This window comes from Zalophus californianus, chromosome 11 (genome assembly GCF_009762305.2).
Source record: "Zalophus californianus isolate mZalCal1 chromosome 11, mZalCal1.pri.v2, whole genome shotgun sequence".
NCBI classification, from domain to species: domain Eukaryota; kingdom Metazoa; phylum Chordata; class Mammalia; order Carnivora; family Otariidae; genus Zalophus; species Zalophus californianus.
The window spans coordinates 98,302,617-98,314,654 of record NC_045605.1 but is presented as its reverse complement, the minus strand read 5'-3'; the positions used below and the strand labels follow the sequence as shown (position 1 = coordinate 98,314,654).

General features: G+C 42.4%; 1 protein-coding gene across 1 annotated transcript; it reads left to right on the top strand.

Moving 5' to 3' along the window:
• Positions 1-974: 974 nt before the first annotated feature.
• LOC113914530 (olfactory receptor 4S2-like) lies at positions 975-1,991 on the top strand. Its single transcript, XM_027579844.2, has one exon. It carries the CDS (start codon positions 975-977, stop codon positions 1,989-1,991), a length of 1,017 nt encoding a protein of 338 aa, XP_027435645.1.
• The last annotated feature ends 10,047 nt before the right edge of the window (positions 1,992-12,038 follow it).

The following is a 12,038-nucleotide window of genomic DNA, read 5'->3' as shown; positions in this document are numbered from 1 at the left end:
TTTCTTCCCATATTTTATAACATGTCAACTAGGCTCTGAAGTCTTTTTTTTTTAAAGATTTTATTTATTTATTTCAGAGAGAGAGAGAATAAGAGATAGAAAGCACAAGAGGGAAGAGGGTCAGAGGGAGAAGCAGACTCCCTGCTGAGCAGGAAGCCCGATGTGGAACTCGATCCCGGGACTCCAGGATCATGACCTGAGCCGAAGGCAGTCGCTTAACCAACTGAGCCACCCAGGCACCCTAGGCTCTGAAGTCTTAAGCACCTTGCAGATGGTAGTCCCTTTTCATGAAGACTCTATGCATGTTTCCCAACTTTTAGACATATAAGAAGGGACAAAGAGTTAAGTCCTGGAATAATCTAAAATATGACAAAGCCAGTCAGTTGGTCGGGAATTTGGGAAGCCAAGGGGTCTCATAAAAAGGTTATTAACATCCTAGGTCTGACTCAAAGTGCACATTTTAAGACTTACATATTTGTGAGCACAAATGTGCCTGTGTGTGTGTGTGTGTGCGCGCGCGCACGTGCGCTTACTTTTGTAGATTACGTACACGAACTGGAAAATGGATGAAAAGCATCCTCAAGTAAAGAGACTGAAGATTGCCATTTGGATTCTTGATTTAACAAAGAGATTTAATTTAAATTCTGGAACAACAATGATTCAGGCAACTGACACTTAAGAGGACAGCCTAGACTGCATTCCTAAATCTGTTTAAAGACTGTCAGACTTTCTCTCTCTTTCTCTGTCTGTCCATCTCTCTCTCTCTCTCCTCCCACCTGCTTCCCCATCTCTGGTGATTTTAAGAAACAGACTTTACCCAAACCACTACCTTAAAGTGAGAAAGAAATTTTGAGAATAATTTTTTTAACTAACAATGTTGTGATACCATGTGCCCAAATCTAATTATCCTTCTTATTTTTTTTCCTATAGGTAAAGTCGCACTATATTTCTCTCTTGTGAAATTCCCAGGTTCCATGGAAAATAATGTTACTGAATTTATCTTCATGGGTCTTTCCCAAAATGAGAAGGTACAGCAACTATGCTTCTTTTTGTTCTTACTCTTTTATATGATACTCATGACAGGAAATTTTCTCATTATAATGACAATTCAAAGGAGTCCAAATCTCAAGTCTCCAATGTACTTCTTCCTTAGCTTCCTATCCTTTGTGGACATCTGCTATTCCTCTGTTACAGCCCCCAAGCTGATTATTGATTCCCAAGCCAAAGTCAAGAGCATCTCTTTTGTTGGTTGTATGGTGCAGCTCTTTTTCTCCCATCTCTTTGGCTGCACAGAGATCTTTATTCTCACAGTGATGGCCTATGACAGGTATGTGGCTATCTGTAAGCCTCTATGCTATATGACTATCATGGACCAGAAGGTCTGCTCCATACTGGTGGTAACCTGTTGGTTAGGAGGATTTGTGCATTCCTTTATCCAGACCATCCTCACTGTACGACTGCCTTTCTGTGGCCCCAACCTGATTGACCACTATTTCTGTGATGTCCACCCTTTATTGAAGCTGGCTTGCACAGACACATATGTGGTGGGGCTCATTGTGATAGCCAACAGTGGCATGATTTCCCTGAGCTGCTTTGTCATTCTTGTGGGCTCTTACATTGTCATCTTGCTTTCCTTTAAGACCCGTTCATCAGAGGGGAGGCGCAAGGCCCTGTCCACATGTGCTTCCCACATCATAGTGGTGATCTTGTTTTTTGCCCCCTGCCTCTTCATCTACCTAAGACCTTCCACCACTTTTACTGAGGACAAGATAGTGGCTGTGTTCTATACCACCATCACACCCATGTTAAACCCTCTGATCTACACCCTGAGAAACATGGAAGTGAAAAACGCCATAAAGAGACTATGGATCGAGAGGTTGTTGGACAGAAATAAGAGAGACTCTGGTGTGAAGCTCAGTGGGATTGGTATAGCCTCAGTTGTACCAGCTTCCACAAGCGTTGCTGGGAACAAGTCAATCATCATCCCTTAAACCTTATCCCATGAGAAACAGTATAAAATAGCATAGTCTTGGATTTGAAGTCTAAAGACCTACTTTGAAGGGCCTATTCTACCAGTTACTAGTAGTTTGACTTTAGGCAAAGAGATATTCTCATCACCCTGAGTGGATTATATGTTTGTACAGAGAAATCTGACACCCAAACAAAGTCCATTTCATAATATATAGTACTGTTGCCTCTGAGCAATAGCCTCTGTTGATGTGGAATGTCAGGCATACTAATAAGGGAATATAAAGAAATATCAAAATACTGGAATGATATTAAAACATAAAGGAATGATACCAAAAACAAATGTTGACATTGACCTTGCTATCCTTTATTTTAAAATAGAGATAAACTACATTTCCTATCACTTCCCAGGGTTATATAGAGAATTACATGAGATGGAAATTAAGGTGAAAGCACTTTGTCAGTGGTAAGGAGCTCTGAAAGCCAACATGGCTTACATCCATGAGACCCACAAAATTATAGCAAAGAAAGAGTTCTTAATGGACTCATGAAGATACAATGTGACTATTCCCCCAATGCTCAGCCAGAGGAAGCAGACAGAAACGCCGATCTCCAAGCCTTTCCCTGAAAGAGGCTTATCTACCTACTTTAAAAGCTGATGCCTAAGGGTAGTCTTCTGATTTAGCACCCAAGGGGCTGACTGCAATCTTCCTCAGAAACCAAGAAGGCCAGGAGACACCACCTCCACCTTTACCCTCAGGCCCATTCCAGGCCATCAGTGTCTCCCTGGCAGGAGCTTATGCACACATCTGATGCCCCAGGTTTTGTGGCTGCTCCTCAGAGTATGTTCCCCTCAATCACCTGACTCTGGTGGGCAGTGGAGCTTTAATTCACTTTTCCCATAGGACTACAGCAAACAAAGAAACACTTCTTAACCAGCTAGCCCCCACCACCACCAATTCCCAGTCTTTCCCTTTCAGGCTTATTTCCTTCCTTTAAAGCTGCTGCCTGAGCATCTAGCTTTCAATCTGTTTCTTGGAGCTGATGAGATCTTTCCTTTTGAGACAGTTAAGGTCTTGGCACACCCTCATCTACTGAAGGCCACTAAACACAAAGAAAGCAACTTGCACACAGGTTTGAGAGACAATGAAAAGCTCAGGCCAGACTGAATGATTAGGTTCATTCCCTACAAAACAGCACTTCATCAAGACTAGGAGAGATAAGGAACGTGGAAAAGATGGTGGAGGAGTAGGGGACGCTATTCCAACCAGTCCCCAGAATTGAGCTGGATATCCACAAGATCACTCTGAACACCCACGAAATCAGCCTGAGATGTAAGAAGATAGATCTGGATCTCTACAAACAGAATATCACAGGCAGTTGGTTTCGAGGTATGAAGCGGAGAGCCATGATTCCACAGGCAGATATCCGAGGATAAATGGAAGGGGAGGAGGCGAGCCATTGGGATCCTACACCACTGGTGAGGGATAGCCTCCTGCACTGGGGACCAGTCACAGATTCGCAGACCAGTAGCAATGGGGAAAGGACTTTAGGGCAGCCCCGCGAACTGAAACCAGAGCGTGGGCCTGCACGTGTGACCTGGGGGTGGCTGCCAGTTTTATAAGTACAAAGGGCAGAGACGTGCCCCCACACCTCAACCTGGAGGCCAGGACTGGAAGCCCTGCTGAGGGGCGCACAACCCAGGACATTGCAGTTTATAGCAGCACAGACAGAAACAGAGATAGTTTGGCCTGGAGAGCTCACTGAAGAACAGACTGAAATCTCTCCTTTCTGAGGCAGAGGGTTGGAAAAGAACTCTTCTGTTCTGACTCTTGGAAGAGATGTGGAAAGCCACCAAGGAAAGCCACCAGAGAATAAAAGCCCCCAAAACTAGTTTTCATTGAGCCCATTCCCCGCCAAAAGGGTCAGGGCAACTCTGCCCAAACAGGGTTGCCTGAGTTACAGCATTGCAGGACCCTCCCCCAGAAGAAAGGCTGGGAGAACAAGAGGCCAGCAACCCTAAGGTCCCTAAAAACAGGTGCAGCTTGCTTGGGTTGTGGTCAATAATTTGGACTCTATACATTCCCTCAACCACCCCTCAACAGAATGACTAGGAGGAGGAACCCCCAAAATAGGAAAGACTCAGAGACTATGACTTATGCCATAGATTTGCAAATGAATACAGATATAACCAAGATGTGGGAGATGGAATTCAAGGTAGTAATTGTGAAGACAATAGCTAAAATGGAGAATCGATTAATGGCAACATAGAGTCTCTAAGGGCAGAAATGAAACCTAAATTGACAGAACTTAAAAATGCTATCAATGAGATCCATTCTAATCTAGATAATCTAATAGCCAGGGTAAGCGGGGCAGAAGAATGAATTAGTGATCTAGAAGACCAATTAATAGACAAGAAGGAAAAAGAGGAGGCCAGGGAAAAACAACTCAAAATCCATGAAAATAGAATCAGAGGATTAAGTGATGCCATGAAATGCTGCAATGTCAAAATTATGGGGACCCCTGAGGGGGTGAAGATAGAGAGAGGACTAGAAGATATATTTGAGCAAATCATAGCTGAGAACTTCCCTATTCTGGGGAATGAAACAAACATTTGTGTCCCAGAGGCAAAGAGGACCCCTCCCAAGGTCAAGTAAAACAGGCCAATGCCCCGGCATGTAATAGCAAACTTGCAAATCTTAAAACCAAGGAAACCATCTTAAGGGCAGTTAGGGGGAAGAGATTCCTTATGTACAGAGGGAGGAACATCAGAATAACGTCAGACCTATCCACAGAGACCTGGCAAGCCAGAAAGGGCTGGCAAGACATATTCAGGGTACTAAAGGAGAAGAACATGCAGCCAAGAGTACTTTATCTGGCAAGGCTGTCATTTAGAATGGATGGAAAGATGCAGAGCTTCCAAGACCAGCAGAAACTGAAAGAATATGTGACCACTAAGCCGGCCCTGCAAAAAATATTAAGGGGGGTTATATAAAAGGAGAAAGACTCCAGGAGTGATATAGAACAGAAATTTACAGGGACAATCTATAGAAACAAGAACTTCACAGGCAACATGATGACAATTAATTCATATCTTTCAATAATCACTCTCAACATGAATGGCCAAATACTCCCATAAAACAGCACAGCGTTAGCCCAGGGCCAGATGGCTTCCCAGAGGAATTCTATGAGACATTTAAAGAAGAATTAATACTTATTCTCCTGAAACTGTTCCAAAAAATAGAAATGGAAGGAAAACTTCCAAATTCATTTTATGAGGCCACCATTACCTTGACCCCAAAACCAGACAAAGATCCCATCAAAAAGGAGAATTATAGACCAATATGCTTGATGAACATGGATGCAAAAATTCTCACCAAAATACTAGCCAATAGGATCCAACAGTACATTAAAAGGATTATTCACCACGACCAAGTGGGATTTATCCCTGGGCTGCAAGGCTGGTTCAACATACGCAAATCAATCAACGTGATACAATACATTAACAAAAGAAAGAACAAGAATCATATGATCCTCTCAATAGATGCAGAAAAAGCATTTGACAAAGTACAGCATCCTTTCTTGATCAAAACTCTTCAGAGTATAGGGATAGAGGGTACATACCTCAATGTCATAAAAGCCATCTACAAAAAACCTACAGCGAATATCATTCTCAATGGGGAAAAGCTGAGAGCTTTTCCCCTAAGGTCAGGAACACGGCAGGGATGTCCACTCTCATCACTGCTATTCAACATAGTATTAGAAGTCCTAGCCACAGCAATCAGACAACAAAAAGAAATCAAAGGCATCCAAATCGGCAAAGAGGAAGTCAAACTCTCACTCTTTGCAGATGATATGATACTTTATGTGGAAAACCCAAAAGACTCCACCCAAAACTGCTAGAACTCATACAGGAATTCAGTCAAGTAGCAGGCTATAAAATCAATGCACAGAAATCAGTGGCATTCCTATACACCAACAACAAGACAGAAGAGAGACAAATCAAGGAGTCGATCCCATTCACAATTGCACCCAAAACCATAAGATACCTAGGAATAAATTTAACCAAAGAGGCAAAGGATCTGTACTCAGAAAACTATAAAATACTCAGGAAAGAAATTGAAGAAGACACAAAGAAATGGAAAAACGTTCCATGCTCATGGATTGGGAGAACAACATTGTGAAGATGTCAATGCTACCTAGAGCCATCTACACATTCAATGCAATCCCCATCAAAATACCATCCACTTTTTTCAAAGAAATGGAACAAATAATCCTAAAATTTGTATGGAACCAGAAGAGACCCCGAATAGCCAGAGGAATCTTGAAAAAGAAAAGCAAAGCTGGGGGCATCACAATTCCGGACTTCCAGCTCTATTACAAAGCTGTCATCATCAAGACAGTATGGTACTGGCCCAAAAACAGACATATAGATCAATGGAACAGAATCGAGAGCCCAGAAATGGACCCTCAACTCTATGGTCAACTTATCTTTGACAAAGCAGGAAAGAATGTCCAGTGGAAAAATGACAGTCTCTTCAACAAATGGTGTTGGGAAAATTGGACAGCCACATGCAGAAGAATGAAACTGGACCATTTCCTTACACCACACACAAAAATAGACTCCAAATGGTTGAAAGACCTAAACGTGAGACAGGAGTCCATCCAAATCCTAAAGGAGAACACAGGCAGCAACCTCTTCGACCTCAGCCGCAGCAACTTCTTCCTAGAAACATCACCAAAGGCACAGGAAGCCAGGGCAAAAATGAACTATTGGGATTTCATCAAGATAAAAAGCTTTTGCACAGCAAAAGAAACAGTCCACAAAACCAAAAGACAACCGACAGAATGGGAGAAAATATTTGCAAATGACATATCAGATAAAGGGCTAGTATCCAAAATCTATAAAGAACTTATCAAACTCAACATCCAAAGAACAAATAATCCAATCAAGAAATGGGCAGAAGACATGAACAGATATTTTTCCAAAGAAGACATCCAAATGGCCAACAGACACATGAAAAGGTGCTCAACATCGCTCGGCATCAGGGAAATCCAAATCAAAACCTCAGTGAGATACCACCTCACACCACTCAGAATGGCTAAAATTAACAAGTCAGGATACGACAGATGTTGGCAGGGATGTGGAGAAAGGGGAACCCTCCTACACTGTTGGTGGGAATGCAAGCTGGTGCAACCCCTCTGGAAAACAGTATGGAGGTTCCTCAAACAGTTGAAATTAGAGCTACCGTTCGATCCAGCAATTGCACTACTGGGTATTTACCACAAAGATACAAATGTAGGGACCCGAAGGGGTACGTGCACCCCAATGTTTATAGCAGCAATGTCCACAATAGCCAAACTGTGGAAAGAGCCAAGATGTCCATCGACAGATGAATGGATAAAGAAGAAGTGGTATATATACACAATGGAATATTATGCAGCCATCAAAAGGAATGAGATCTTGCCATTTGCAATGATGTGGATGGAACCGGAGGGTGTTATGCTGAGTGAAATAAGTCAATCAGAGAAAGACATGTATCATATGACCTCACTGATATGAGGAATTCTTAACCTCAGGAAACAAACTGAGGGTTGCTGGAGTGGTGGGGGGTGGGAGGGATGGGGTGGCTGGGTGATAGACATCGGGGAGGGTATGTGCTATGGTGAGCACTGTGAATTGTGCAAGACTTGAATCACAGATCTGTACTTCTGAAACAAATAATGCAATATATGTTAAGAAAAAAAAAAGAAGACAGCAGGAGGGGAAAATGAAGGGGAGTAAGTCGGAGGGGGAGACGAACCATGAGAGACGATGGACTGTGAAAAACAAACTGAAGGTTCTAGAGGGGAGGGGGGTGGGGGGATGTTAGCCTGGTGATGGGTATTAAAGAGGGCACGTTCTGCATGGAGCACTAGGTGTTATGCACAAACAATGAATCATGGGACACTACATCAAAAACTAATGATGTAATGTATGGTGATTAACATAACAATAAAAACCAATGATGTATGGTGATTAACATAACAATAAAAAATAAAAATAATAATAATTACTCTAAATAGAAATGGACTAAGTTATCCAATCAAAGACATAGAGTGGCTGAATGGATTAAAAACAAGACCCCACTATAAGCTGCTTACAAAATTCTCCCTTCAGCTGTAATGACACACACGGACCTAAAGTGAAGGGATGGAAAAAATATTCCATGCAAATGGAAACCAAAAGAAAGCAGGGGTAGCTATACTTATATAAATAAAATAGACTTTAAGCGAAAGACTGTAATAAAAAACAAAGAATGTCATTATATGATGATAAAGAAGTCAATCCAATGAGAGTATACAACATTTGTAAATATCTATGCACCCAACATAGAAGGATCTAAATATATAAAGCAAATATTAAAAGACCTGAAGGGCAAAATAGATAGCAACAAAATAATAGTAGGGGACTTCAGTACCCCACTTTCATCAATGGATAGATCATCAAGACATAGAATCAATTAGAAAACACTGGAGTTAAACTACATGTTAGACCATCAGCACATAACACACATTTACAGGACATTCCTACCAACAGCAAAAGAATACACATTCTTCTCATGGACACACGGAATGTTCCCCAGGACAGATCATATGTGAGACCACAAAACAAGCCTTAAATTTGAGAAAACTGAAATCATATCAAGCATGTTTTTTAACCACAGTGGTATGAAACTAGAAATTAATTACAAGAAGAGAACTGAAAAATTCACAAATATATGGAGGTTAAACAATATGCTACTGAATAACCAATGGGTCAAAGAAGAAATTAAAAAGAGAAATTTAAAAAATATGTTTGAGACAACAAAACAGAAACACAAATACCAAAATGTATGGGATGTAGAAAAGCACTTCTTTTTTTTATTTTATTATGTTATGTTAATCACCATACATCATTAGTTTTTGATGTAGTGTTCCATGATTCATTGTTTGCATATAACACCCAGTGCTCTATGCAGTACGTGGCCTCTTTAATACCCATCACCAGGCTAACCCATCCCCCCACCCCCCCTCCCCTCTAGAACTCTGTTTGTTTCTCAGAGTCCATAGTCTGTCATGGTTCATCTCCCCCTCCAATTCCCCCCACCCTTCATTTTTCCCTTCCTGCTATCTTCTTTTTTTTTTTCCAGCAGAGTTCCTAGTGATAAATATCTACATTAATAGAATGATCTCAAATAAACAACCTAACTTTATGCCTCAGAAAACTAGAAAAAGAAGAACAAACAACACCCAAAATTAGTAGAAAGAAAGAAGTAAAAAAGATCAGAGCAGAAACAAGTGAAATAGATACTTAAAGAACAATAGGGGGGGCGCCTGGGTGGCTCAGTCATTAAGCGTCTGCCTTCGGCTCAGGTCATGGTCCCAGGGTCCTGGGATCGAGCCCCGCATCGGGCTCCCTGCTCAGCGGGAAGCCTGCTTCTCCCTCTCCCACTCCTCCTGCTTGTGTTCCCTCTCTTGCTGTCTCCCTCTGTCAAATAAATAAATAAAATATCTTTAAAAATAAAAACAGGGAGGCGGAGCAAGATGGCAGAGGAGTAGGAGACCTAGATTTCGTCTGGTCTCAGGAATTCAGCTGAATAGGGATCAAACCATTCTGAACACCTACGAACTCAACAGGAGATCAAAGAGGAGAGTAGCAACAACTCTCTGAACAGAGAAGCGACCACTTTCTGGAAGATAGGACGTGCGGAGAAGTGAATCTGAGGCGATATTTGAGAGGATAGACGGCGGGGGAGGGGCCTCCGTCGGCTGCTTCTGGCAAGTGCTAGAGCCGCGGAGCACAAAATCGGACCTTTTAGAAGTCGGCTCCGCTGAGAGACGTCGCTGCAGTGGCTAAGCGGGGGTGGAACCCTCGCGGGACAGTGGGGTCTCAGGACCCTTGGGGTCACAGAAAGACCGGGGGAGCCTGAGTGCACCAGAGCTCCCAGGTATCGGAGCGGGGAAGCCAGCTGCAGAGACAGAGCTGAGGCGCGGGCTCTCAGCTTGCGGTTGCCATAAACTGTGATCCGCGGCCCAGTCGGGCCACTGCTCCTGCAGCAGGGACCCAACAGGCGGCAGATCCGGGGAGACTCCCCTTTCTTCCCGGGAGGAGTGGCGCGGGAACGCACCGCAGGGATCTGCTGGGTTTGGGGACTCCACACGGGGTCGGGTGCCACAGATACAAACACTCGGTCACAGGCCGGGTGAGCACGGAGTGCTGCCGGAGACCGGGGACAAGGGAGTGACTGCTTTTCTCTGGGGGCGCAGTGAGGAGCGGGGCCCCGAGTTCTCAGCTCCTCCGGGCGGAGATTGGGAGGCCACCATTTTTGCCCTGGTCCTCCAAGGCTGTACGGAGAGCTTGCAGGGAACAAAATCTCCTGAGATCAAACCCGAGCAGCTTGCTTAGCCCGGACCGACAAGGGCGGGGCAATTCAGCCTCCGGCAAAGACATTTGGAAACCACAGCAACAGGCCCCTCCCCCAGAAGATCAACACGAACAGCCAGCAAGCCAAGACCAAGTTTACCGATCAAGGAGAACGGGAGAACTCCAGCGCTAGGGGAATACTGCACATAGACTTCATGGCTTTTTTTTACCGTGATTCATTAGTTCATCAAAGTTAATTTTTGTTAACTGTTTTTTTTTTTCTTTTTCTTTTTCCCTTTTTCAACCAACACCTTATCAATCTATTTAAAAAAAAAAAAACATTTTTTATTTTTCATTTTTAGAGTCATATTTTATCCCTTCATAGTAGTTAGCCTTATTTTTGGCATATATATATATAAGTTGTTCTCTCTTTAAAATTTTGAGATACAGTTTCTTCTAACAGATAAAAATATACCCTAAATCACCAGTGTATGGCTCTGTTCTAGTCTCCTGCCTGATCACATTCTCTCCCTTTTTTCCTTCTTTTTTTTAATCTTCTTTCTTTTTTCAAACAACTTCTTATCTTATCAAGTCCTTTTATAAAATCTATTATAATTCTCATCTTTACAGTCATCTTCTATCCCTTCATTGTAGCAACCCTTATTTTGTACATATGTCTTTCTTCCTTTAAAATTTTAGGAGGCACTTTTTTCTAACAGACCAAAATACGCCCAAAATCTAGTGTGTGGCACTGATCTATGCACTAGCCTGATCATATTTGATCACACTCTGCTTTTTTTGTATTGTTCTGTTTTTGTTTTTACCTTTTTTTTTTTTCTCTTTCTTTTTTCTTTCTTTCCCTTTCTTTTCCCCTGGTTTCAGGTCTTTTGAGATTTGTATACAGTATATTTGCTGGGGACGTTGTAAACCTGTTAGCATTTTGTTCTCTCATTCATCTATTCTCCTCTGGACAAAATGACAAGACGAAAAAAATCACCTCAGCAAAAAGAACAAGAGGTAGTACCGTCAGCCAGGGACCTACTCAATACGGACATTAGTACGATGTCGGACCTAGAGTTCAGAATCATGACTTTAAAGATACTAGCTGGGCTTGAAAAAAGCGTGGAAGTTATTAGAGAAACCCTTTCTGGAGAAATAAAAGAACTAAAATCTAACCAAGTCAAAATCAAAAGGCTATTGATGAGGTGCAATCAAAAATGGGGGAACTAACTGCTAGGATAAATGAGGCAGAAGAGAGAATCAGTGATATAGAAGACCAAATGATGGAAAGTAAAGAGGCTGAGAAAAAGAGGGAGAAACAACTACAGGATCACGAGGGCAGAATTCGAGAGATAAGTGATTCGATAAGACGAAACAACATTAGAATAATTGGGATCCCAGAAGAAGAAGAAAGAGAGAGAGGGGCAGAAGGTATATTGGAGCAAATAATAGCAGAGAACTTCCCTAATGTGAGGAAGGAAACAGGCATCAAAATCCAGGAGGCACAGAGAACCCCTCTCAAAATCAATAAAAATAGGTCAACACCCCAACATCTAATAGTAAAACTTACGAGTCTCACAGACAAAGAGAAAATCCTGAAAGCAGCTCGGGAGAAGAGATATGTAACCTACAATGGTAAAAATATTAGATTGGCAACAGACCTATCCACAGAGACCTGGCAGGC

Excerpts from the sequence above, each read along its gene's own strand:
- LOC113914530 (XM_027579844.2), top strand. The coding sequence starts at position 975 with ATGGAAAATAATGTTACTGAATTTATCTTCATGGGTCTTTCCCAAAAT.